This window comes from Chrysemys picta, chromosome 22 (genome assembly GCF_011386835.1).
Source record: "Chrysemys picta bellii isolate R12L10 chromosome 22, ASM1138683v2, whole genome shotgun sequence".
Lineage (NCBI taxonomy): Eukaryota > Metazoa > Chordata > Testudines > Emydidae > Chrysemys > Chrysemys picta.
This window is the reverse complement of record NC_088812.1, coordinates 21379806-21406834: the sequence shown is the minus strand read 5'-3', so window position 1 is coordinate 21406834 and position 27029 is coordinate 21379806. Positions and strand designations below refer to the sequence as shown.

At 58.9% G+C, this 27029-nt stretch overlaps 1 protein-coding gene across 7 annotated transcripts; it reads right to left on the bottom strand.

The window, feature by feature from the left end:
* Positions 1 to 1281: 1281 nt before the first annotated feature.
* LOC101935523 (ultra-long-chain fatty acid omega-hydroxylase-like) lies at positions 1282 to 25647 on the bottom strand. 7 transcript variants are annotated; one of them, XM_008176444.4, is made up of 14 exons: positions 25492 to 25646; positions 24582 to 24693; positions 22662 to 22884; positions 21330 to 21474; positions 14664 to 14717; positions 12496 to 12623; positions 11818 to 11939; positions 6698 to 6965; positions 6118 to 6184; positions 5559 to 5688; positions 4939 to 5072; positions 4747 to 4811; positions 4152 to 4234; positions 1282 to 3809 (listed from the first exon to the last, which is right to left on the bottom strand). In XM_008176444.4, the coding sequence occupies exons 3-14, from the start codon at positions 22881 to 22883 to the stop codon at positions 3605 to 3607; spliced, it is 1623 nt and encodes a 540-aa protein (XP_008174666.1). In that variant the 5' UTR covers position 22884; positions 24582 to 24693; positions 25492 to 25646; the 3' UTR covers positions 1282 to 3604. The 7 variants fall into 7 exon arrangements, with proteins under 7 accessions (XP_008174666.1, XP_008174668.1, XP_042714880.1 ...); XM_008176446.4 differs by lacking the exon at positions 21330 to 21474 and adding an exon at positions 17199 to 17343; XM_042858946.2 differs by lacking the exons at positions 14664 to 14717; positions 21330 to 21474 and adding an exon at positions 17199 to 17343 and having other exon boundaries at positions 25492 to 25647.
* Between the last annotated feature and the right edge of the window lie 1382 nt (positions 25648 to 27029).

The window sequence follows — 27029 nt, the reverse complement described above, 5'->3', positions numbered from 1 at the left end:
GCCATCTAGTAAATAGCTGTGTAACCCACTGTCAAAGTGAGTGCCCCCCACACCCCAGTAGACTCACATGGATGGGGGTGGGGGTTAACCCCCGGCCCTTTTGTCCAGGCAGCACAGCTGGGGCTGGGCTCCTGCCTACGTGGTTTAGAAGCAGCTACATACAAGATTTCTGTTATTCTGGTTTTATTTTTCAGCAGTTGGGTTGTTTAAACATCAGCCTTTCCACCAGGTTCAAATGCCTGGACAACCCGGCCCAAGGTTCCCTGCTGCAGGTGGCGTTACTCCATATGGGTGCTGCTGTCACACCCAGCAGGCAGAGAAGATGGGGGGCAGAGGGGAGGTGATAACACAAAGAACTGGGCAATGAGACCTGGGCCTTTGCTGCCCCTCGCCCCCCTCAGCTGCCCAGAGTCTCCCTGCCAGTGACTGGGCGCTAGTCTCTGGGTCACAGCAGGCAGAGACGGGTTAAGGGGAGGGATAGCTCAGTGGTTTGAGCATTGGCCTACTAAACCCAGCGTTGTGAGTTCAATGCTTGAGGGGGCCTCTTAGAGATCTGGCACAAAATCAGTACTTGGTCCTGCTAGTGAAGGCAGGGGGCTGGACTTGATGACCTAACAGGTCCCTTCCAGCTCTATGAGATAGGTATGTCTCCATATATTACTTTTCAGGGGGGAGGGGTAGCTCAGTGGTTTGAGCATTGGCCTGCTAAACCCAGGGTTGTGAGTTCAATCCTTGAGGGGGCCACTTGGGGATCTGGGGCAAAATCAGTACTTGGTCCTGCTAGTGAAGGCAGGGGGCTGGACTCGATGACCTTTCAAGGTCCCTTCCAGTTCTAGGAGATAGGATATCTCCATTATTTAATTTAATTTAATTTAAAATTTATTAAGGGTCTGGACACAAAGAACATTTGGGCCCCCACCCCATTCAAACACAAATGTATGAATACAAAGACTCCATTCACTGTTTACACAATGCATTAATAATGAAGCAAACCAGTTCATGATGGCTAAATAAACTGCTCCATTTTTCCACACAGAAAATGAATACGGCTAGAGATCACTACACGAAGGTGTTCACTGTGACTCTGGACAACCCTGGTGTTACACGAATCAGTCGTTCGCAGGTCAACACTCAGTTCTTTCATCTGCCCCAATTTTCTTATCCCTGACCATTCCGCAGGGGCCCCTCACCTGCGGCAGCGACTCTTGCTGGTGGCCGCTCTGACACTTGTTCCTAACATATTTAACTAACTTTAGGGAAAATAAACAAATATGCACAGACCCATGTCCAAATCAGTGTAATTTATTTATGTAGGATTTGGGTTTTTTTTTGCAAACTGAATAATACAAATAAAGTCGAGTTGTCTTTATTCTTTACTGGCCCTAAGCAGAATAGAAACGCAAACAAGGTGCTTTGCACATTCTTCTCTTTTTTGTTGTAGTTTCTTTTGATTTTTGGTTGCTTTGGTTATTTTTAGCCTTACGAGCTAGTAAATCTGCTGCTGTGAAAAGTGATACTTGTATGTTAATTTTCCCAGACTCCCAGCTAGCTACTCAGTCTGCTGTGAAAAATGACATTACCAAACATACAAATATCACTTTTCACAGCACTTACACAGCCCTGGCAAGCCTGGAGACAAATTAAGCCCGGGATGGGGAGGTGGGTATGGAGGCAGCTGAGGTCCAGGGCACTGGGGGGACTGGATAGGGAGCTGGAGGAGGCAGTGGGTCCCAGGGGCAATGGGGACAGTGGGAGGGACAGCAGGGGCCAAAGTTGATGGTGTGGGGGGGATGAGCTAGGAGCCTGCACCTGCCACTGCATGGCCAAGAGCCGGAGCCAGAAAGCCGAAAGCCCCGCAGCCGGATCCCGTGGCTTGAGCTTGAAGCCCCGCGGCCAGGGGATTGAGCATGTCGACAAAACCCAGGGCCGGAGGAGGCAGAATGGGCCGGGGTCATGGGGGGTGGGTGAGCCTGGGGCTGGCACCTATCATCTCACAGCTGGGGACCAGAGCCAGAAGACCCTTGGTCGGATCCTGGGGCCTGGAGCCCTGCGGCCAAGGAACGGAGCATGCAGTGGAAGTCTGGGGCCTGAGGAGGCAATAGGGACCGGAGAGATGGGAGGGAGGGGGTGAGCCCAGGGCTGGAGCCTGCCGCCATGTGGCTGGGGGACGGAACCCAAAGCTTAGTGACCAGATTCGAGGGCCAGATCCTGAAACCCCAAGGCCAGATCCCAAAGCCCCGTGGCCTCGTCCCTGCAGCAGGGGCCTTGGAATTCGCCATGCTCCGGAATGACCTTAGAAATATCATGAAATCAACTGTCCCCCAGTTCCAGGTCCAGCTGCCCCAGGGGCCACACCCGGCCCCCTCCTCCCTGCCCTCAACCATTGTTTGTCTCGTTGAACCATGAGTTCCCTGTGGCAGAGAGCAGGTCCCTGCTGGGTCTGCAGCCAGCCCCCCCCCCCCTCCCCCCCCCCGGGCACTCTGGCAGTACAATTCCCCATTGTGTGTGTGTTCCCTGTGGCGTGTGTGGGTGTTCCCTGTAGCAGGTGTGTCTGTGTGAAGGAAACAAAGGCATGTACAGGTTCTCTGCCCCAACTCCCCTGGGTGACTGCAGGCAGCAGTTGCGATTGTTAGGCAGCTGCCCCCTGGGTTGCTGCCCCACCCCAAAGCCACCCACAGCAGGCCAAGGCAGAAGTTCTCACCCGGCCCCCTGGGGGCCCCTCAGGAAGATCGGCCAGAGCACAGAGCCACCTGCCCACAGGCCTCTCAGCTGTTCCTGCCCCAGACCAGGCGGGTGGATTGCTGAGTGCAGAAGTGGGGGGAGCAGGCAGGAGGGAAGATTCTTAACCTCCAGGGAAGGGGAGTGAGAGACAGACCAGACCCTCAGCTCCAGACAACAGCATCAGGACACAGGGGGGCTGGCCCTGGGCTGGGGGGAACGCAGGGGCTGATCCACTAACGAGCCCATAGCATTTAGGGTTATTGACCATGTGTTCTTAGATGCCCCACCATAAGTATTTGTCACTTCACCCCCCGACTGCATTTACCCTCAGCCCCCGTGGGTAGGGCCATTAGCCCCATTGCACTGATGGGAGTTCAGGGCCAGAGGCTGAGTGACTTGCCCAAGGCTACACAGGGAGCCCATGGCAGAGCAGGGAATTGAACACAGGTCTCCCACATCCTAGGCTAGTGGCCGAATTTCCGGGCATCCTGACTCTGGCCAGTGGGGGCAGGGAACGCAGGCCACGGGGGTCACCTAGACTGTGAGTGGGCCGAGCCGGGAGCCAGGCTGCTGGGCTCCATTTCTAGCTCTGACATTGAATCACGAGGTGGCTGTGGGCATCCAGCAGGGCTGGGGAAAGGCACTTGTTGCCCTCTCCCAGGGGCAGGTGGGGGAGGGCTAAGCAGCTGGTGTCTGAAAGGAGCCTGCAGCACTTTCGGGGCCTATGCCTGGACCCCAGAGTGCCTCCTTTGGTACAGAGGGCTGGTCTAGATTAGAGGAGAGACCTGGCCCCACCATGATCCCCACCTGGTCCTCCACTCAGCAGGTCCCTGAGCTGTGTGGAGCAGGCTGGATCCCCCGCAGTGGGTGGGAGTGGATGGCCCTAGAAGCGCGGTGCGGAGGGCCGGCTCTCACGGCTGAGCCCCAGCGGCTCCAGGTGCAGCCACAGCCCGTTCTCACTGCGCAGGATCAGCTCGGGCTTGCGCCGCACAGGCCTGCTCTCATCCAGCCGCACAGCGAAGCGCAGCAGCGTCAGCGCCAGCACCACCTTCATCTCTGCCATGGCGAAGTTCTGCCCGATGCAGTTCCTGCGAGAGAGCCAGATGTGTCAGCCGGTGCTCTTCGCCCGGAAACCACACGCCATGTGAGAGCAGGGATGGGGGAGCAGGGACAGACACCCCAGAACCCACTGCCCACAGGGACAGACAGATGCTGGGGGAGCCCAACCCCCTCTGGGAGAAGGGACAGATCCTCAGCAATAACAGCTGACCCCAGCACTGACCAGAGGCCACCTCCTGTGTATCCCACAATGCTTTACTGCAGCCAGGGCGCCAACAGGGAGCCACTCGTTGGTGGGCAGCCGGGGGGGGAGGGGAGGAGGAGGAGGCAGTTCGTGCGGCGAGGGGCTCTGAGCCTGGCAGGCAGGTTACCTGGGTCCAGCAGAGAAGGGCATGAAGGCCAGCGGGGGCTGGTTCTTGGAGTTCTCTGGGTCGAAGCGGTGCGGGTTATAGACCTGGAGCAGCAAGCACAGGGCACGTGAGGGGAGAGAGGATGGGGGGCGGGGCTGGGGTCCCTGAGCCAAGGAGGGAGCAAAGGCAGCCCCCACACCCAGGTGCAGCATGGGCATCAGGCTCCCCAAAACTGAGCTGCCCACTGGGGCCATGCGCTGGCAGCGGGGATGGTTCTGCCTCCATCCAACACTCAGAGCCGGGCCCGGCCCAGTGACCCAGCCCTGCCCAGTGAATGGGGGTGTGACCCTCACTCCCATCTAGGCTAGCTCGGGAGCGGGGGGAAGCTTCCTCTCTGTGGAGGATCGCTGGGAATAGGAAGCTGCTAGACTGATGGTGCTTCAGCACCCCCTAGTGCCACGCCGGGGCACTGGGTCAGCAGTGACTGCGAGGGGACAGCACCCCCTACCGAGCCCCCCAATCCCGCCCCTGCAGCACAGCGCCCCCTAGTGCCATGCTGGAGGTGGCCATGGGGCGGAGTAGAGCCAAAGGGACAGAACAGAGTGACCAGCGATACCTGGGGCTCTGGCCAGACAGCAGGATTGTGATGTGTCCCGTAGATACTGATCAGACAGACGTTCCCTGCCAGAGAGGAAACTGCCTCGTTAGAGGAAAGGGAGAAGGAAGGGAGGTGTTGAGGGCCTCAGGGGTTATGGGCCCAGAACTGGTGCCATGCCCCTGGCTGGGAGGCAGGGAAAGAGGCTGGTACCTTTGGGTAGGACACGTCCGTCGGGCATTTTGATGTCCTCGGTGCAGCGCCGGGACACGGCCGTGACAGGCGGGTGCAGGCGCAGACTCTCCTTGATGCACATGGTGGAGAAGGGCATCTGGGACAGGTCCTCCCTGCAGAGAGCAGAGCTTAGCGCTGGCCCCAGAGGTGGATGCACGAGGGGCCCAGTGTGAGCCCATGAGCCAGGCACTGGGCTGGGACAGACTCGCATCTGCATGGAGCTGGCACTGAGGGGACGTATGACACCGTGAGTGACGGGGGAGGGGGATGCACACCTGAGTGGCAGGGCCCTTGGGCATATCCGGGGGGGCATCAAAACCCAGAGAGGCAGGGCCCTTGGGCACTGGGGAGCAGCCTAGGCCTATCTTGCAGGGGAAGCCCTCCAGTTTGGGGGGCTGGCAGAGGTGAAGGGACCCCAGCGCTAGGCATGGACTGGTGGGGGAGGGGAGGGCAGCGGCTGTGCTAACCCTCACAGGTGGGGCGGGGGCTGTTTTGGGACTAAAGGGTGGGGGAGGCCACACAGGCCCTGGAAGTTGTGGTGCTGGCGGTCAGCACTGCACTGGACAGAGCCAGCGCTGCAGCCGGAGCAGCCATCTCACCATTCAATCTCCTCCGACTCCTTGTCCCGCATTAAGTCCTTGATCTCCTCCCGGCAGCGCTCCTGGTACTCGGGGTGACAGGCCAGGTTATACAGCACCCAGGAGAGGCCGCTGGCTGTGGTGTCGTGGCCTGCAGGGAGAGGCCAGTGCAGCGTGAGAGATGCCGGGGGGCCAGAGAGGAACTGTGGAGACTCCGGGGCTGGAGGGACCCTGCCTGGCTCAGCTCCCTCTGCCAGCACCTCCTCTGGGGCCTTGCTCCCCGTGACTCTCTGGCAGTGCCAGTGGGAACTCCAGGCCCCTCTTGCATGGGGGGCGAGTGGGGTGACTCTAAGCATCTGCCCCCTCTAGCGCCCCCCTCTATTGCTGGGACTGTCTGGCAGTGCCTAGGGGAAGATCTATCTTAGCTCCATTTCACGGAAAGGCACACCCAGGTCACCCAGAGCCAGGGACTGAACCCAGCTCTCCTGCCTCCTCCCCGACCAGAGCCATGTCATCTGCGGAGACCACATGAGGCTGTGAGGTCAGCAGGAGAGCCCCCCCGCCCAGGGCGGCTTCTCACCCTCAAACATGAAGGTGTCGGCCTCGGCTGCGATGTCCTCATCTGACAGGTCCTGGCCGTCCTCATCCTGCACAGAGCACACACTGCTGGACGGATAACTTGGCTCCCCACGGGGCCCAGCCCATGCCTTCCCCATCTCAGACCCTGGGAGGATGGGACATCTTGGGGTGGAGTGACCTAGGCCATCTCCCCTCCACCCCAGCCCAGGGAAAGAGGCAGCCCCTGCCCTGCCCCACAGCCTAGGCCCCAAGGTGGGCTCCCCCACACCCCCATGCCCAGCCTGGCTCTGGTGTTAGAGCTCCCGAGAGGTGCCAGCCCCATGTCGCCAAATGCAGTTTATATCACTCCACACTGAGCATGCTGGGAAGGCAGCACTGGCTCAGCCGCCCCAGAGAGCTGGGCTGGAGGGCAACTCCTGGTATGACAGACATCACACAGCACCTTCCACCTGGCAACGCCCTACCCGGACATCAATGAACCCACAGCTCCCGAGGGCACGGCCTCCCACTGTGCTACCTTGGCCAATAGCAGGACATCAGTGACCTCCCCACCCCCATGGGACAGGCCCCCACCACGTTACCTTGGCCGAGAGCAGGATGTCAATGAAGTCCACTGTCTTGCCCTGCTTGGATTTGAGCCAGGCCTCCCTGCCCAGGTGGCTCAGGGCCTGGTGGCGCTGCTGCACCACGTTGGCTGTGAAGCGGTGCACGGTGTCGCAGGCGCGCTGGAAGCGCCGCCCGTCGGGCGTCAGGTAGTATAGGAAGTCCCAGTGCAGGAGCAGGCGGTGCTGGCGTCGCACCACCAGGGAACTGAGCTCCAGGATGGCCGCGATGTAGTCACTGGGTGTCCTGCAACACAACAGGCCAGCATGTGACTGACAGGCTGGGGCGGGAGGTGCGCCCTGATCAGAGCTGAGGGATCCCGGGGGGCTGGGCCTTGCAACAGAGCAATCGTGTGATCTCCCAGCCACGGGATCTCCGGGCTGGCCGGCGGGGAGGGGACTGAGCTCAGGTGTCTCTGGCGGCTGCTGTGGCTCAGCCAGTGTGGGACTGTGACGCACAACCGGAAAGGGTTAAGCATCCTGCAGGATAAACGACTCAAATTCAGCCCTTAAAAACATATGGGGAGATGATGTTTGTGGTTTTACGTATTTACGTATTTATTGATAGAGGTCAACAATGTCATCAAACAGTCCCTGTCTATGCTGTATTCTGTTAATTCAGAGATCAAAAGAACATCTTAGCATTTAAATGAATAAATGCAGGATATCGCTGTATTCATCTTTGAAATGTATAGCCAATCATCTGCGAATGGTGGAAAAACAGGCAACTGCCTTATGTTAATTTGGGTAGCTAATTACCGGTGGTGGACCTACTTCAAAGTGGCCCTGATTGCCTATTGTTGGCCTAAGGACTCCGACCTATCAAAGAAGGCCTGGAGTTTTATAAAAGACCGTTGGGTCCTGAGCCTGTTTATCTCAGATCTGCTTGATGCTTCATGCAGGGGAAGCCTAAGTCACAAGGACTGAGATCCCAGGTCTGACAGGACCGCCCTGAATATAAACATTGGACTATAACCAATGGACTATTTCTGAAAGAACTCTTTGCATCTACAAAGCTCAGCATCTCTGCTATAAATCTGAACCTCAAGAATGATACTCATGTCTGTATGTATACCGTTCTTTTAACCAATTCTCTCTCTCTTTTCTATTTTAATAAATTTTAGTTTAGTTAATAAGAATTGGCTGTAAGGGTGTATTTGAGTAAGATCTGGAATATTCATTAACCCGGGAGGTAACGTGTCCGATCCTTTGGGATTGGTAGAACCTTTTCTGCTATATGATGAATAAGATTTTCATTGATCCTCATCATATTTGACTTGGGTGTCTAGGTGGAGCCCTGAGGCTGGGCTGCTTTAAGGGAACTCTGTTGTTGACTTCTGCGTAACCAGTGAGCTATAACAGAAGCTGTTTTGCGCTGACTTGGTAAATCTAAGTATTGGAATGTCCACCAGCTTGGAGGCTTGTCTGCCCCATTCTTTGCAGTTCACCCCAATTGAGTGACCTCAGTTGGCTCCCCTGAGACCCCAGTCATAGGGAGCCCCAGACACGGGGGGGTGGGGGTGGGGGGCAGCACGGCCCAGACAGGCTCCAAGGAGCCCCCAGGCTAGTGCAGCCTGTTCCCTGGGTGCACCGAGGGGTCTGGGGTGTCAGGGGACCTACCCCCATGGGACAGCGAGGTCAGCAGGGCATGGGAGATTGGGGGATGGGTGGGGTTCAGAGCACAGCTGGGCCTGGCAGGGATGGAGAAGTGCCCCTCCCCATCAGCTGGACAGAAAGAACGTGGGTTTGGCAGGAGCCGATCTCGGACTCCTCCCCAGAGCAGGCTGATGGGTCAGGACGTCCTGGTGTGAGCAAGTCCTGCCTGGGTTCCCCAGGGTCACAGGCCACCTCACTGCAGCAGAGGTGAGAACTGACTCCCGGCCTGCCAGGAAACCAGCCAGTTCCCCTGTCGCTGCCAGGTGAGGCTCCAGCCCAGCCCTCAGTCCCATTTCTGGCAATGGGGTCTACTCTGAACTTGCACGCTGTGGACAGAAATGCTGGGCTCCCAGTAGGTCCCGTAGCCAGCCTGGGGCCTGTCTACACTAATGTGTAGTAAAACAGGTACAAGCTGCAGATGAGGGCCCTGCAGTACATGTATAAACTGGGGTGAGGAGGGTTCTGGGGGGACGGGACTGAGGTGAGGAGCTTCCTGGCAGTGAGATGCATGCGGCAGCAGGATCATCCCCCCAAGAGAAGCACTGCACAGCCATGCTGATTTCCCCCCGCCCCCCGCAACACCTCCAGACACCCCACTGGAGAGTCCCTGCCCAGGCCTGCAGTAACACCCTCCCCCCCCTGGGATCTCCAGTTCAGGGACCCATTCCGTGAATCTGGATGGGCTCACTGGGGCCAGGCCAGGAAGGGAGGGACCCTGCAGCCCATTCTCCCCACTCTGACCTCCCCTAGGGTGACCAGACGTCCCGATTTTGACGGGACAGTCCCGATTTTAGGGGACTTGTCCCGCGTCCCGACCTTACCTTGGTCGGGACGGCACTTTGTCCCGATATCCGGGACTGCGGCAAGCCGGCGCCACCCACGTGTTCTTCGGGGGCCCTGGGGCAGCGCTGCACAGCTGAGCTCTCAGCTGGTGTCCGCCTGCCGGCCGGCAGGAACCTAAAGAATCCAGCAGCAGCAGCCCCAGGCACACAGAGTGAGGCAGCAGGGAGGAATAGTCCACAGCTCAGCTGCATGCTGGGGGGGCGCGGCTTGTAGACGCCGGCAGTGGGCAGAGAGACTGAGTCCCCCCCGCCTGCCTCGACTTGACCTGACCCCCAGCCATGCGACCCTCCAGGCTAGGAGCCAGAGCGGGACCTGCCTCTGCCTGCTGGATGTTTGCTTGCTGCATGCTGCTGCTCCAGCCTCCTGGTAAGCAATCAACTTACTCCGGCTGCTTTTGCTGTGGCTAGTTGGCTGTATGTGTGCCTGGGGGATCCGCCGGGAGGCAGCAAGAGCGTGGGGGTGCTGGGGGGGGGGCTTTTGTAGAGTCACTGTTCTGCTCTGCTGATGCAGGGGGCCGCTGGCCTGGTGAGCATGGGGGCAGGGAGCCACATTCTTTCAGAGGGGGCTAAGCATAGCAGTACCTACACCCCACAGCCCGCTGGGAAGCAGCTTCTCTCTTGTGGAGGAAGGTGCCAGTGGGGGGGTGAGGACATTGAGTGATTGGGAGGGGGGGTGAAAATAAAATAAAAAATAGGGGAGGAAAGAAATAAGCCAACGAGGGTGACTGTCCAGCAGGGTTGGGGGGAGGGAGGCTCAAGTTGTGACAAATGTTCTCAAGTTTTCAATGAATCCTGTGTGCCTCAGTTTCCCCTAAATTTTGCATGGCTACCCAGTGGGGGAATGGCCAAGCAGGTGTGAAACCTGGAGGCCAAAGGGGGGACTCCCAGGGAGGGTGTGGGCGAAGTGACTCCGATTCTGAACAGCTGCGGAGAAGGGAGCGGGGTGGGCTAGGGGACACCCCCGCTACCTCCCAGCTGGGGGCTGCAAGGCTTTAGGAAATGGGGTGAGCCCAGCCCTTATCTCTCTTGCTCTTGCCAATCTGCCCCGCTTGGGGGCAGGGGCGGCAGGTTATATGGGCTTGTGGTGCCCGAGCACCAGGAATATTCAAGGCTGGGGGCTGTGCTCCACCAATATTTGGAGCTGGGTTTCTCCCTTGGCCCTGCCTGGAGCAGGCCCCGGCCCCTGTAGGCCACCCCCCAAGTCCCTTCCCCCACCCCAGAGCTTCCCTGCCTGAAAGAAAAGAGCCCAGTGCCTCTCCCTTGCTTGCTTCTGCTTTGCTGTTGGCTGCGGCTGCTTCTGCCTAAGGGCTATCGCACAAGAGCAGCAGGAGGGGGAGAGGGAAGGGGGGATGGGGGAGGAGGCGGCACACATGTGTTTGGCAGCCCCCCTCCCCTCCCCTGGCAACCACCTGGAGGAGACGCCAAGGGGACTTCTTGCCAGGAGACGGACATCTGGAGTGGATCTCACTCACCTGAGCAGCTTCTGGGGCTTTGGTGAGTGTTTGACCCTGTGATCCACCCCCCCCCCCTCAGCCCCCACTCCTGCTCAACGTTGGGCAAGGGGCATCCCCACCCCCCACCCCCAGTGAGGGGCAACAGGCTGCAGCAGGGGAGGAAGGAAGCCACATGTGATGGCAGCCCCCTCCACCCCCAGCACCCACCCACCCACCAGAGGGGAGATGGGGGAAGGGGGCTTCCTAGCCCTGAGCAGCTGGGGCTTGGGTGAATTTTGTGACACCCCCCCCGCACCACAGCCACCACCCTGCAGTCCCCACTCCTGCCCCACACTGGGCAAGGGGCAGCCCCATCCCCAGTGAGGCTATGGTGAGGGGCAGGAGCAGGGGAGGCCACACATGCAGGGCCGGCGCTTCCACTAGGCGGTCGCCTTGGGCGGCAGGATTTGGGGGGTGGCCACACCCCAGCCCACCCCAGAGCCCTTATCTGAGGGGAAAGACACGCAACTTAAAGTTCTTTGTTTAGTGTTCAAATAAATCTGTATGTTTAAATATGGATTATGATTGTCTATAATTTAGACTCACTGATTCCAGACCTTTGTGATGATGTAGTTTGCTTCAGCTGTCAGTGGCTGAAGCTGCGGCTGAAGGCAGGACTGGGGCCTCCCCTCTGTGACTGCGGCTGGAGCCAGACCTAGAACCAGGACCCTTCACTCCCCTGCCCTGCAACTGGATCTGACTTGGCAACCAGGATCCTGCGCCCCTGTCCTGCAGCTTCAGGCGGGGGCTGGAGCCGGAGCCCTGTGCCCCTGGCCCCATGGCTTCTACTGGAGCTGGGGCCATGAGTCCTTGCCCTGTGTCTTGTGGTGCGGGCTGCAGCAGGGGCCGTACAACCCCTCTCGCAGCTTCCTAGGGCCCCCTTCATGGCTATGTGCACCTGTGTCTGTCATCGTCATCTCTCTCCCCCCCCCCCCGCTCGCCGACGCCCGCCCGCCCCCCCCCCCCCCGCGCCCCGCTCGCCCAATGTGTCCTGATATTTCACTCTTGTGATCTGGTCACCCTAACCTCCCCCCATGAGGGGGCTCCCACCCTCGGGTCAGCTGGGGGAACTGCCCCCTGCTGGGGGAGCTGCCCCCCTGTCACTCACTCCTGGCAGTTGCTGTTGTAGCTGAAGACGCATTTCTGCAGACTGTCCAGGGTCATGAGGCTGACCTGTCCAAACATGTCCAGGGAGGTGGAGCCTGACGCCACCAGCCGGCGCCACTTGGCCTGTGGGAGAACAGTGCCTGTGAGAGCTGCGCAGCCACCCGCAGAGACAGCCCTGCAGAGCCCAGGGCCAGCATCAGAGACAGCGAAGCAGACAGGGGAGGAGGCTAGTGGACTGGTGTAGTGAAAGGGCGGGGCATGCGGTGGGGGCAGGTGCAAGATCAGTGGGCAGGGTATCGGTGCAGTATATGCCCTGGTGGGGGAGGTGCAGGGCCAGGGGCACAGCGTAGTGATGGTGCAGCATATTCCATAGGGTGTGGGGGAGGCAGGGGTGAGGGCAGGGTGCTGGTGCAGCACATGCCATTGGAGGAGGGCACTAGTGCAGCGTGTGCTGTGCGGGGAGGGTCACAGGCAGGCTGGGGGTGGCAGGTGACAGGGCAGTGTGTGCCATGCAGGGAGGGTGCATGGGCAGGCTGGGCGGTGGCAGATTGCCAGGGCAGTGTGTGCCATGGGGAGAGGGTCACGGGCAAGCTGGGGGGTGCCAGGGCAGTATATGCTGTGGGAGGAGCCAGAGGCACAGGCATGGATTTGGTGCAGTGGGGGGAGGGGAGGTACTCACATGCATGATGTCAGTGCTCTGGTTGAAGATCTTCATGTAGGGCTTCAGGATGTCGAAGTGGAAGGCTGGTGTCAGCATGCGCCGGTGCCGCACCCATTTTGGACCATTGCTCAGCAGCAAACCGTCCCCTGAGATGACAGGCACTCGGCTCAGAGCCTGGCAGCCATGGCAGAGATCCCGTAGCCCAGGCCCCCAGCAGCCCTCTGGGTCACAGCCAGCTGGGGAGCTCAGCGAGAACCAACCTCCCTGGTGCATGTTGGGCAGGCACGAGAGTGTGTGCTCATGTGTGCAATGTGTGCAAGGAGCGTGGGTGGGGGTGTGAGTGACGTATGTGTGTGTGTTTGTGGGGCACATGTGGGCATGAACATGCAGGTGCATGCGTGTGTGTATGTGCAGGTGCGTGATGGTATGTGCAGAAAGGTGCATGGTGCACACCCATGTGCTGGTGCTCACGGCTCTGGCATGAGTAGCTCCAGCTCCACACCGACATAAGAATGGACAGACTGGGTCAGCACAATGGTCCATCCAGCCCAGTGTCCTGTCTGCCGACAGTGGCCATATTTCCCCTTAATCGTCTCTTTTCCAAGCTGAAAACTCCCAGTCTTTTTAATCTTTCCTCATACGGAAGCTGTTCCAAACCCTAGTAATTTTTGTTGCCCTTTTATGAACCTTTCCAATTCCAGTATATCTTTTTTGAGATGGGGCGACCACACCTGCACGCAGGATTCAAGACGTGGGTGTACCATGGATTTATAGAGAGACAATATGATATTTTCTGTCTTATTATCTATCCTTTTCTAAGGGTTCCCAACATTCTGTTCACTTCTTTGACTGCCGCTGCACATTGAGTGGATGTTTTCAGAGAACTATCCACAATGACGCCAAGATCTCTTTCTTGAGTGGTAACAGCTAATTTAGGCCCCATCCATTTGTATGTATAGTTGGGATTATGTTTTCCAATGTGCGTTACTTGGCATTTATCAGCATTGAATTTCATGTGCCATTTTGTTGCCCAGTCACCCAGTTTGGAGAGATCCCTTTGAAACTCTTTGCAGTTGGCTTTGGACTTATCTTGAGCAGTTTTGTATCATCTGCAAATTTTGTCACCTGTTTACCCCCTTTTCCAGATAATTTATGAATATGTTGAATAGCACTGGTCCCAGTACAGACCCCTGGGGGACAACACTATTTACCTCTCTCCATTCTGAAAACTGACCATTTATTCCTACCCTTTGTTTCCTGTCTTTTAGCCAGTTACTGATCCAGAAAGGACCTTCCCTCTTATCCCATGACAGCTTACTTTGCTTACAAGCCTTTGGTGAGGGAACTTTGGTGAGTTACCCCCCTTCTTTTGGTCAGTCAGGGACTCCAATGAGGTAATGCTCATCTGACCCCGAGGGGGGGGGGCAATATAGCCAAGAGGGAAGAAACAACATGATAAAAGGGAGAGACGTTTACAATGCTTTTCCTCTCTCGTCCACCTCCATCTACAGATACCACCACCAAGCGACTGAAGCACTGACCAAAGGGGAGAGCCTGGCTGAAGAGCAACCAGCCAGACTGTGGTGAGAACCATCTAAGTTTGTAAGGGCATTGAAAGTGTTAAGATCAGCTTAGAATGCGTTTTGCTTTTATTTCATTGGACCAAATCCGACTTGTTTTGCTTTGACTTATAAATCACTTAAAATCTATCTTTGTAGTTAATAAATCTGTTTGTTTATTCTATCTGAAGCAGTGCGTTTGGTTTGAAGCGTGTCAGAGACTCCCCTTGGGAGAACAAGCCTGGTACATATCAATTTCTTTATTAAATTGATGAACTTATATAAGCTTGCAGCATCCAGCAGGCGTAATTGGACACTGCAAGACAGAGGTTCCTAGGTTTGTGTCTGGAACCACAGATACTGGCTAGTGTCATTCAGTTGCATAGTCCAAGGAGCAGTGACATGCCAGAGGCTGTGCGTGAACAGCCCAGGAGTGGGGGTTCTCACAGTAGAGCAGGATAAGGCTGGCTCCCAGAGTCAAGGATTGGAATGACCTAGCAGATCACCGGTCCGGATAACACCAGAGGGGAATGTCACACCCTCCTTTCCCCACAAGGCCGTCCCCTGGGGTCCGGGCCCCATGACACTAAGCACAACAGATCCAACCCCAGAAGAAAGCGCACTCACCCAGCCAGGGCTTCAGGAAGCCATAGAACACGTAGTCCTTGGGTGCGATGGCAGCTGTGGGGGAGACCAGAGACGGGGCAGGCCCGGGGGTTAGTGCTGAGACACATACATCACTCGGGGGGGCAGAGATGGGGCAGGCCCAGGGGTTAGTGTTGAGACACACACACGACTCGGGGGGGCAGAGATGGGGCAGGCCCAGGGTTTAGTGCTGAGACACACACACGGCACAGGGGGGCAGAGATGGGGCAGGCCCAGGGTTTAGTGCTGAGACACGCACACGGCACAGGGGGGCAGAGATGGGCGCAACCCGGCATTAGCGCTCAGACACGGTATGGGTGGCGGTATTGGGGCGGTATGCCAGCGCTCTCACACACACACGGTACAGGACACAGGGAAGGAGTGCAGGGCTACTGGTATCAGAGCCCCGGCTGGAGCTGCAGCACTTATTAGCCTGGAAAGGGGCAGCCGCAGGAACGTGGGTCTGTCCAGCACCTGCCTGCTCCACAGGCTGTTTCCTAAGGAGCACTGGAGCATCCCCCTGTGAAAGGAGCCCCCGTCAGACGAGGCAGAGCCCTGCTGGACACCCTGCTCCAGGCTCCTCCCTAGCAGCCAGGAGGCCGGCTGCTGGGGCAGCAGGACAGGCTCAGTGAACAGGGTGAAGGAGCCACACGACAGGGACCAGGCGCTGAGCCACCAGGCCCCTCACGCAGAGCAGGCTCTGCTCCGAGCGAGTCACGGACAGGCAGGACACGGGGCGCAAGCAGCATCTGCAGCCTGGGCTGGGCCTGCGGAGTGACAGACACTGCACCTGGGGCAGTGCCTGCGACCCACGAACCGCGGGAGCTCGGCAGTCACGTGGGGCCTTCACAGTACAGAGCTTGGCATCTTTAAAACTCCCTACTTATTAGTTGTAATCCCCGGCTCTAGGAGCGGGGTGGGATCCTGTGGCTACAGCAGGGTCTGAAGAGGGCTGGGAGCCAGGACTCCTGGGTTCTATTCCTGTCTCTTTCACACACACCCCCGCACCATTCTCCAAATTTCCCCCCACCCCTGAAATCCCACTAGTCTCACGGCCATGCACCCCCACAATGGTATCTGCCCCACACTCTCTGCTTCTTTCCATAGGCCCTCCAAGAACATTGGCCATTTAGTCCTTATGAGTCCCCCTGACCTGTTTCTCCCCTGGACCACCTCCCTCATTGTCCCCTTCACCCCACAGCCCTGCTGCACCCCCTTTGGGACCATGGACTGAGCTGATGAAGGGCAGGGGTGTGTATGTGTCCCTGAGCTGGCTGGATGCTATCAGACCCATTGGGCTGACCCTATTCGCCTATCACCAGCCCCAGCAGCCAGGGATGCCGGCAGGGCCGCAATGAACCTTTGTTCCCATGGGTCATTGGCTCAGAGGCTGATGGCAGCTCCAGCTGGGCTTCAGCCAGCAGCCAGGGGGCCGTGCTCCTCTCAGGACACTAGGGGCTGGCTACAGCCTCTCCCCTAACCCCTCCCCTCACTAAGGACCCTGGGTTGGCAGCCCCCAGCCAGACAAGCAGCTCAATGAGCAGCCACGTGCCGAGCTGAGCTCAGCCCGAGACCTGAGCCGTTCCCTCAGCCAGGCAGCCTCCGCCTCAGCCCCGTGGAGGAGGGTTGGTCCTCCTGCCTGGGGGCTTTTCTAGGGAGCAGCTGCCTTCTCACCACTGGGCCTATGTCCCCAGAGGTCCCATCATGCTGGGAGCACATAGCACAACAGATAAGACCTAGGGGTTACAGTGGACGAGAAGCTGGATATGAGTCGACAGTGTGCCCTTGTTGCCAAGAAGGCTAATGGCATTTTGGGCTGTATAAGTAGGGGCATTGCCAGCAGATCGAGAGACGTGATCATTCCCCTCTATTCGACATTGGTGAGGCCTCATCTGGAGTACTGTGTCCAGTTTTGGGCCCCACACTTCAAGAAGGATGTGGAAAAACTGGAAAGAGTCCAGCGGAGGGCAACAAAAATGATTAGGGGGCTGGAGCACATGACTTATGAGGAGAGGCTGAGGGAACTGGGGTTATTTAGTCTGCAGAAGAGAAGAGTGAGGGGGATATGATAGCTGCTTTCAACTACCTGAAAGGGGGTTCCAAAGAGGATGGATCTAGACTGTTCTCAGTGGTAGCAGATGACAGAACAAGGAGTAATGGTCTCAAGTTGCAGTGGGGGAGGTTTAGGTTGGATATTGGGAAAAACTTTTTCACTAGGAAGGTGGTGAAGCACTGGAATGGGTTACGTAGGGAGGTGGTGGAATCTCCTTCCTTAGCGGTTTTTAAGGTCAGGCCTGACAAAGCCCTGGCTGGGATGATTTAGTTGGGGATTGGTCCTGCTTTGAGCAGGGGGTTGGACTAGATGACCTCCTGAGGCCCCTCCCAACACTGATATTCTATGATTCTATGATAGCTCCAAGCGCCTGCTGGGAATCCAACCCTTGCTGAGCCCCTGGACAGTCGGATGGACGGACGGACAGACACACAAACTCCTGGTGCTGGGGCCACCCTCACTACCTGACTCCAGCAGCACGGGTTTAACGACCTCTGGGTGGAAGAGCCGCAGAATGGGAAACCAGGGGCCAAACCACCAAAGGCAGGAGTGGCTGTAGCGCCCGATGAGCTCGTCTACGCACTGCATCCCCTCCTCCGTGTTCTGACCCTACAACGAGGAGCCATGGGTTAGCCACGGGCCAGCCGGGACTCCGGCCACGTCGACGTGCTGGGCCCAGTGCCCGACTCAGCCCACTGCAGGAGCAGCAGCTCCCCAGGCAGACGCACTGCTGGCTGTTCTCAGCGTGCCTCCCGCTTCATTTCTAATGGGGGAGGGGAGACTGGCAGACTGCCCTCATCTGGCAGTAGGTTGGACGGGACCACTTGGGGCTCCCTGTGTTGTCGCAAACAGGGGCTCCCAGCTGTTCTCTGTACAGAGCTGAATTCAGGGGCTAAGTGGTCAGCGTGCATGAACCCTCAGCCCTGGCATGAACTAGCTACATGCATTCACACAGCCCCGGCACTGCACCCCCGCCCGGCACTGCTCTGCCATCCAGCTGAGCTGAGCAGGAGACTGAGTGCTGAGCCGCCCCACTGGAGTGAGGGCTCCTGAACCCTGAAGCACCCCTGTCCTGGCACAGTGACACACAGCTCTGCTCCAGGGAGCAACTCTCACCGCTCAGACCCAGCCGCTGGCTTTGAGGACTAAAGCCAGACCTCCCCCCTCCGTGTCCTGCCAAGCCAGCCTGGCACTGGGGGAGGGAGCTGGACTCTGGTCCTGCTGCTGCATCAGCAACGGGATTGTTTACAAAGTTCCAGCAGACTGAACTGGGTCCCTGGGCACAGCCCCTAGCCGCAGGGTTGGGCAGCAGGTCAGGGGTGAGCAAACAGGCCCCAGCTTAGCTCCATGTGCCTTTGGCCCTGCGGGCCCAGGCGCCACTTGGAGCAGGGCTAATTGGAAAGAGTGGCAGCAGTATGTGAACGGGAACAGAGATGTCGCCTCCACAAGGGAGCAGGAGAGACTGGAGCAGGAGGCCCCAGGCCCGGGAGCACCGACCAGGCCGGGGGCTGGACTCCTTCGGAGTCTGGCTCCAGCTCATTGCACAGCCCCCTGCAGCGCACAGCCCCAGCAACTCGCTCACCAGAGCGGGGCCTGCGCTGGTGGTGCAGGGGGGAGGGGGGGGGCGTAGCTGCACAGAACCCTCACCCTCTGCTGCACCCGCTGACTCCTCTCAGCACCCGGGTGATTGGAACTATGAGAGACACCAGCGCACTGGGCAACCAGCCCTGGCAGGGGCCACTCTCCCTGGGCAGCAGGGAGGGGACAGGGCCAGCACCGGCTCCCCACGTCACTGATCATTGCTGGCCATCACTACCCTGCCTCTGGAGTGTGTGCATGTGTCCCCTGCCCTCCCCGGGGCCCAGCTGCTTATGCAAGACCAATGATGACAAGTCCCCAGTGGGGAAGTGGCTCTGCTTCCCACCCCTGAGGAGTTCAGCCAGGCAGTGCCCTTGGCCCTGCTGCCCAGACTGTCCTGAGCCATCACCCTGCCCGGGCTGGAAGGGTCTTTGCTGTGCAGCAGGTCCCGCTGGGTGCTGCCTTAGGCCTGCCCTGCATGGCCGGGTCTCTGCTCCTGTTGTTCCCAGGAGCCCCGGGCACAGCACTGCTGGAGCTGACAGCCTCAGTCCCGGCTATGGACCATTGGCTCTCCATGCTGGAGACAGCCAGTCTGTGCTCCCTGTGCCCAGGAGAGGATCTGCTACTGCTCAGTGGCTCTGGTGGGGTGAGGGCTTGTCCATGGCTCCCTGGCAGCACCGGAGGCGAGGGTGGCTATGCTGCAGGGACACCATCTCCCCTCTTCCAAAGGGGGAGCAGTAGCTGCTGGGGAGCTGCAGTCTGCAGCCCCTGGAGGTGCTCTGCCTGCTCCTGCACTCCTTGCCCCCCCTCCCCAACGTGAGGCCCAGACACATTGCTGAACTCAGCCCCCGGGGCATTACTGGACTCGGCCCCATCCCCTTATGGCAGCAGGCAGCTTCTGGGTGCCCCTGGATCCAGAGGGTAGCAGGGGCGGCTGGGCTGGATTCCCCACAGCAGCAAATGACAATCTCACAAGAGCCAAACAGGAATCGGCACAAACCAGGGCACAAGGAAGACCCCCACGAACACCTGGCCCACACAGCGACATTGCCCCATTTTATTCCCTGCCTCCCTGCACAGAGCACGTTGACGGCCTTCACCCAGGGTGAGCTGGTGCAGACACTGGCCTGCAGCAAGAGCAGTCACATCAAGGCAGCTGGAGAAGCTGGACTAAGGCAGCCCATCCTATGGGGGGATCCAGAACTGCCCGGGAGGAAGGGGATTCTGGAGAGCTGCAGAGCCCAGCCCGTCCGACGGGGTTTCCAATGCAGCACAGCCCCAGAGACAGACTAAAGCTTCCTGGGCAGAGCTGTCCCACAATGGAGCAGGGAGGCAATAGTCCCTCCCTCCACTGTGCCCCCACCTCAAATAGGACAGTGACAGCGGGGGAGGGGTCCAGGAGGAGCCATCAGAACCAGGACCGGCTCCAGGCACCAGCCAATACAAATGGGCGGCAGTCCAGCCAGTCTTGGGACTGCACGTCTGGTCTTCGGCAGGAATTTGGCAGCGGGTCCCTCAGTCCCTCCCTTCCTCTTTGAGCTGCCACCAAAGTTCCGCTGAAGAGGAAAGAGGGAGTGAAGGACCCGCCGCCTAAGAATAGAACAGCGCAATTGAGCTGCTGCCGAAATGCCACCAATCCGCCTTTTTTTTCCCCCTGCTGCATGGGGCGGCAGAAAACCTGGAGCCAGTCCTGATCAGAACAACTCAAGCTCTGGAAAACCTGCCTCTCCGGGGGAAGGCTACAGGAGGCCAATAGATTTAATTTCTTCAAGAGCAGGAAACGAGGTGCCTAGATCCCAGCTACCAGCCCCTCCCTGGGCAGGGATGCCTGGCAGCAGAGGGCTCTGCCATCCAGCAGACAGCGGCTGAGTGAGATCCAACAGGAACGAACTGGCAACGCAGTGCAAGTGTTTGACAGGGAGGGGAACGAGCCCTGGGAACAGCTGGCCTAGGGACATAGGGGCTTTGCCATCCCTAGGAGTCTTTACATGGAGATGGGCTGTCCCTTTGTAACGCTCCCTCCAGCACAGCCGGGAGCTCAGGGCTGGCTGCAGGGAGCTCTGGGGAGGGTCTCTGGCTTGTGTGACTCGGGCAGTCAGATTAGAGGGGCAGAACGGTCCCTCCTGGCCCGACCCACCCTCCATTCAGCTCTGGGCCCCCTGGAACCCTCTCTACAGTAACCCAATGCCAGCTGTCAAGGCCAGAAAAGGCTGCTGGGCCCACGCAGTGCAGAACCCAGGGGAGAGCAGCCAAGGTGGCAGGGAAGGATTGGTTCACCCGGGCAGGAGCGAGTCAGTTGAGCCAAGGGGCCTGCACTCATTATGTACGAGAACACAAGGGGTGGGACCCATGGGGGTGGGGGTTGAGCTGGAACAGAGGGAGATCCAGGTTGGACAGTGCAGACTCCAAGGACCTATTGCTGGGAGACGCCCATTAGCTTCCCAGGCAGATTGTCCCCGCTGGTGCCTTCCCCAGGGCTCTGGTCGGGCTGCTCTGCAAGGCTGCAGGTGACTGGCTCCCAGCCCTGCCCTGGGGAAGATAAGGAAAACCTTCATACCAGCACGATGTCACACTGGGGGTAAGGGACTGGCTGGGAGCCCTTCCCTTGGGATGTTCATAGCTAGCCTGGCCAGGGCCCCAGATAACAGACTGCTGGGGCCAGTCCTGCATAGGTTCCCCAGGTGATAGGCTAGAGCGGCCTAGGTGGTCTCTCCCATCTCTGGCCCCACAGGTTGTGTCTACACTGCAATTAGACACCTGTGACCTGCCCATGTCAGCTGACTCAGGCTGAGGGCTGTAAAACTGCAGTATAAACATTTGGGATCAGGCTGGAGCCCAAGTTCTGGGACCCCACAGGGGGGAGGTCCCAGAGGCCAGGCTCCATCCCCAGCAGGAATATTTACACTGCCATGTAACAGCCCCACAGCCCAAGCCAGCCGACACGGGCCAGCCACAGGTGTGTACGTGCTGTGCAGACACCCTCAGAGTCTCACCACCACCCCCAGGAGCCAGCGTACCTGAGGCTGTTGTGATCGGCTTGAGGTAATCAGGGTGCACCAGGGACAGGACTGGTAGGAAGGGCCCCATCCATGTCACAAAGGCCTGGGATAATGTAGCCACTGTTTGGGACACCGAGCTCAGCCCCTCCTCACCAGGTATGAACTGCAGGAGGGATGGGGCAGAGTTAACAGGGTAGGATTGGGTCCCTCCTAGACTCCAGAGCAAGTCAGTGCACACCAGACAGGGCAGAATCAGATCCTCTGATCGGAGGCAGGACTGGGTCTCCGGACCGCCGCGTGCAATGCCTCACCAAGTGTATCTGTCAAGACCCTCACTCCTGAGCACGGCCGATGTCTGCTATCACAGCACATGGTGACTGGCTATGCCCTTGCCACAGCTACACCAGGTGGGGCCATCCACCAGGGGCTTTATAACCCTCCCTCCTCCACAGCAAAGGCGACCGAGCATGCCTAGGGGCCACTCACCACCAACGCAGGCAGAGCCATTGGGGTGCAGCTGGCTGGGAGGGCTGGCACGGGGCTGGGCCAGGGAGCATGGCAGGGGCCAGTGATGAGCAGAGAGGCTTCTATGGATTGGTTCCCTTAGAGACCCCTGCCACTGGGCAAGTATCTGAGCACCAGAGCCCAGGGCCACCCACCAGGGCACATGCCACACTCAGCCTCAAGCCCTGCCTGGAGAACGCAGTATTTGAGTGTAGGGCACTGGGTGGGAAGGAGGCCATTCACCTGCCCCCCCCACCCACCCTGCATGGTGGCCAGAGCCCCACCTGCCCCACCCAGTGCCAGAGATGGAGCCCAGAGGCCTGCTGTATTGGGGGTGCATTAGAGCCAGCAGCCATTGGAAGGGCCCCATCCACAGCAGGATGGGAGCAGCAGTGTGGCCGATGCCTCTGCCTCCAGCTCAGGCCCTCCTCGTTGGGTCAGGAAGTCTGAGTTCAGATGCTGCTCACTCTGGTGCCAGATGGGACGTGTGCTGAGAACCTGGTGGAGCTGTCCCAGGACCCTCGTCTCCTACCCCTGCTCGGTCCCAGCCCCATTCCCACATGTCTGATGGATGGGCATGACTCCCTGAGTGACCTGCCAGGCCATGCTCCCCTGGCCAGCACCGGCTGGGACCAAAGCCCTTCACCTGAAAGGGAGGGAGAGGCCTGAACCAGCTGGGTCACCTGCCCCCAGCCCTCTCAGGGGCTATTCCACCAGCCCCTCCCTTGGGATGGGCAAGGGTGGCTCCTGCCAGCAAGGATCAAGCCATCTCTCAGTGGCAGCAAGGAGCAAGAGGGGAGAGAAGACACTCACCCCCTCCCCACCCCCACGTGACATGACACCTACCATCCCCAAGTGCCCCAGCAGCCAGTTGCGACGCGGGGGCTCCGGGAAGCAGCGCAGCCGCTGGCAGTTCACATAGTAGCGGTGCCAGGAGCTCCCCAGCTGCAGGAGGGTGCGGAAGAGCAGGGCCAGCAGGGCAAGGAGCAGGGCAGAGACGGTGTAGGCACGGAAGGGGGTCTGCTCCATGCTCAGCAGCTCTAGCACCCAGTCCGTGAGCGGCAGCATCCTGTGGGGAAGAGACAGGGCTGTCACCGGGGGTGAACTGCCACTGGGTCCCTTTGTTACAAGGTGTATGCACGTTACTGAGCTGCTGAGAGGTCGATAAGCTGGAGAGTAGGGATAGGGTCCGGAGTGACCTAGAGAAATTGGAGGATTGGACCAAAAGAAATCTGATGAGGTTCAACAAAGACAAGTGCAGAGTCCCGCACTTAGGAAAGAAGAATCCCATGCACTGCTACAGGCTGGAGACTGACTGGCTAAGCAGCAGTTCTGTAGAAAAGGACCTGGGGATTACAGAGGAGGAGAAGCTGGATATGACTCAGCAGCGTGCCCTTGTTGCCAAGAAGGCTAAAAGCATATTGGGCTGCATTGGTAGGAGCATTATTCCCCTCTATTTGGCACTAGTGAGGCCTCATCTGGAGTATTGCATCCAGTTTTGAGCCCCCCACTACAGAGGGGATGTGGACAAATTGGAGAGAATCCAGCAGAGGGCAATAAAAATGATCAGGGGGCTGGGGCACATGACTTACGAGGAGAGGCTGGGGGAACTTGTTTAGACTGCAGAAGAGAAGAGTGAGGGGGGATTTGATAGCAGCCTTCAACTACCTGAAGGGGGGTTCCAAAGAGGATGGAGCTCAGCTGTTCTCAGTGGTGACAGATGACAGAACAAGAAGCAATGGTCTCAAGTTGCAGTGGGGGAGGTCTAGGTTGGATATTAGGAAACACTATTTCACTAGGAGGGTGGTGAAGCACTGGAATGGGTTACCTAGGGAGGTGATGGAATCTCCATCCTTAGAGGTTTTTAAGGCCCAGCTTGACAAAACCCTGTCTGGGATGATTTAGTTGGTGTTGGTCCTGCTTTGAGTAGGGGATTGGACTAATCTAATAACTCCAACCCTAATATTCTAGGATTCTATGTGTGAGCCAGGAGAGAACCCAGCCCCTCTAGCCAGCCAATAGCCCTTCCTGCTCCTCACCCACCCTGGCCCCCCCAGTTCCCCCACACAGCCAATAGCCCTTCCTGTTCTCCAGAGGCAATGTTTGTGTGTGGGGGGGTCTCATATCCCCCTCCCCAAGATTCCTGCCAGGGTTTATATCCACTGGAGCCACTGACTCTTCCCCAGGGCTCAGGCCTGGGGTCTGCAAAACTGCCGTGAAGCTTCCCCTGGGCGGGCAGGGCACTTGGCAGCAGGGTGCCAGCTCCCTCGACCCTCGCCATGCTGCAGAATGGCCAGTGCTTGCACCTGCCCTCTGCAGTGCCCACAGCGCCTCTTCCCAGCTCACCTCCGCTGCACAACTGGCTCCTGCTCCCTCCCTTCCCGCCCCCCCCCCCCCCGCACACAGCTGGCTCTAGCCCTTAGTGCCCAGCACCCATCCCCCACCTCCCAGGCACAGCTGGCTCCTTTCCTGCCCTTCCCCCCTGCACACACCCGCTCAGGGCTGCCGCTCAGGGCTGCCGCACAGGGCTGGACCTTGCCCCAGCTGCCTGCAGGCTCAGTGCGGTTCCCTCACAGCTGGAGCCGGGACCCTCCTGCACGCAGCTGGCTCTAAGCTTTTACTCCCAGCGCCTCCAGCTCCTGCCCCCCTTCCCCCATAACAGCTGGTGCTGGGCTCTCCGGGGGGGCACAACAGCCACTCCCCGCCTGCCTTCCCCAAAGCGACTCAGGTGCAGCAGCTGGTCTTCGCAGGCCCTGGCTTCCTTACCTGCCCGGAGCTCCTTGGACACCAGCTGCAGCAGCCTTTCCCCCGGGTCCAGGGCCGGCTCTAGGTTTTTTGCCACCCCAAGCTCAGGCGGCGGTGGGGCTCGCAGGCGGCGCTGGAAGCGGAGGGGGTGATGTCACCTTCTCCCAGTGCCCACAGGGGCTTTACCCCCTCCCGGCTGTGCAGAGAAGCCCCGATAGAAGGGGGGGCACAAGGCAGCGCCGCAGGCAGTGCGCAGATGAGGCGGCGCAGCCCCGGCTCCCCGGCAGGACTCGCCCTCTCCTCCCCAGGGAGCGACTGGGCCCTGGCAGCTCAGCATCCCGGGGCTGGGGCTTCCCCTTCCCGCTGCGCCCGGGGGCATGGCCCCCTTGCCCCATCTAAGTGGCGCAGCTCCGAGAGCGCAAGTGCCCCGAAGAAAACGGATGGCCGGAATGCCACCCCTGGAAACGTGCCGCTGCTCGCTCGGGTCCTAAAGCCTGACAAGTCTGGTGCTGCCAAGGAGGGACTTTCCAAGCTTGTGTCTCAGTGGGCTGTAACCTGAGGCGCAGCTCCCTGCTAGACCGGCCTCCAGCTGCTAGGACAGAGAATCCGAACATGGCATCCAAAGCCGCTCTAGAAACCCAAACTCCTTTGTCTCTGGAATAACTGCCCTGAACCCCGCTGCGTACCACGAGAGCCTTTACATTAGGCCCCCCACCATCAATAGTTATGGGGCACCCCTGCTCCCCACTCCCCCAGCCCTCCCTGCTCCCCCCCAGCCAACAGCCCTCCCGGCTCTGCAGGGAGACCGGGGCATTCGCTTCCGCCAGGATCCCGGCTCATGGGAAGCCCCGGTGACACCCCCGGGGCTGCAGCCGGGCTGGGCTATGCAGAGCCCTGCCCGGGTAGGGGACGAACCAGCCGCTCCACTCACCCAGACCAGACACTGACGCTAGGACTCACGGGCTCAGCTCTGGGCGTGGCCTTTATAGACAGGCGGGGCTGGGCCCCGCGCCAGGTGGGGAGGCGGGGCTGGGTCCGAGAAGGGGCTCGGTTCGGCTCCGCGGGCGATGGGCTCCATTCTGGGACACGATCGCCCCCCACCGGGGGTCCGCGCGGATCGGGGTGTGGCTTGGAGCGGCCGCAGCCCGGGGCTATCGCTTGGGTTCAGCACAGCAGAGCCCGGCCCGCCAGCTCCAGAGAGCGGGGGCCGCAGGTCACCCTCCAGCCCGCACGGCCTGGGAGACACCTCTGCTCTTGCATCAGCAGCTGACTTGTCTGCCCGGTTCCATCCGGGGGCACCTATGCAGCTGCCCCCTTGCCCCAGCTCTGCCCATAGCGACTCCAGAGGCTGCAGCGCTGTACTGGTGCACCCAGGGGCCCTTGTTTCTCTGGCGAGGGGGCAGGGAGCCCAGCCTGATTCTCAGGGCTGTGCAGCTGGCAGGGAGCGGGAGGGGAAAGCCCAGCCTCCCCCCCACCAGCCAGCATGAATTGGCTCTGCACTGGATGAACCTGGGCCCATCACACAGAGTAGGGTGACCAGATGTCCTGATTTTTATAGGGACAGTTCCGATTTTTGGGTCTTTTTCTTATATAGGCTCCTGTTACCCCCCCCCCCACACACACCCCCTGTCCCGATTTTTCACATTTGCTGTCTGGTCACCCTAACACGGAGTCACTGCACAGACCCAAACATGCCTGGGGGAGCCCATCCAGAACAGTTTCAGAGTAGCAGCCGTGTTAGTCTGTATCCGCAAAAAGAAGAACAGGAGGACTTGTGGCACCTTAGAGACTAACAAATATGCATCCGAAGAAGTGGGCTGTAGTCCACGAAAGCTTATGCTCTAATAAATTTGTTAGTCTCTAAGGTGCCACAAGTCCTCCTGTTCTTCTTCATCCAGAACAGTGTCATTTTCAGAAAAAGCCCCGCTAACCAGCTAACCCCCTACTTTACACCCCGTGAACATCTGACACCCACAGCCTGGGATTGCTCTGTTGTGTGTGTGTCTGAAAGCGAAGTTAGGGTGTGTAACAAACTGTAATCCAGGTTGCTCTCAGACCTAATTCAAAGTTAAACAGGCAGTAAGTTAACACACTGTTAATCTTTAACAAACTTATCTCTACTAGCAAACTGACACCAATTATGGTACAGAATAAAAAACTAGCTTGGAACACAGTCATAGCTCCATATTAATAATGGTGCTCGCTGGTCACTGGCGGTGAGTGACCCTGGGCCTCAGCACATACAAGTGTGAGTCTCTTCGGGAGCCAAAGGAGCTTCAGGGGCAGCAGTAGACAGCAACCTCTAGGGCTATGGCTTCACTGCAAAACCAGGTGTGTTTTTACATGGGCCTAGCGCTGATCAAGTACAACCCTAGAGGAGACATGTAGCTAGGTGAGCTCAACCTTAAGTGTGTGCATGGGGGGGCTAGTGTTGACCTCAGCAAGTTACATGAAGATAAAAACTACCTG

Bases quoted from the DNA above. Each gene is read 5' to 3' on its own strand.
- LOC101935523 (XM_008176444.4), bottom strand. From the start codon at position 22,883: ATGCTGCCGCTCACGGACTGGGTGCTAGAGCTGCTGAGCATGGAGCAG. The intron at 6,966-11,817 runs GTGAGTGACAGG...GTTGTGTTGCAG, and splicing joins TACAACAGCAACTGCCAGGA to GACACCCAGTGACTACATCG. The intron at 5,689-6,117 runs GTGAGAAGCCGC...CTCTCCCTGCAG, and splicing joins CGACACCTTCATGTTTGAGG to GCCACGACACCACAGCCAGC.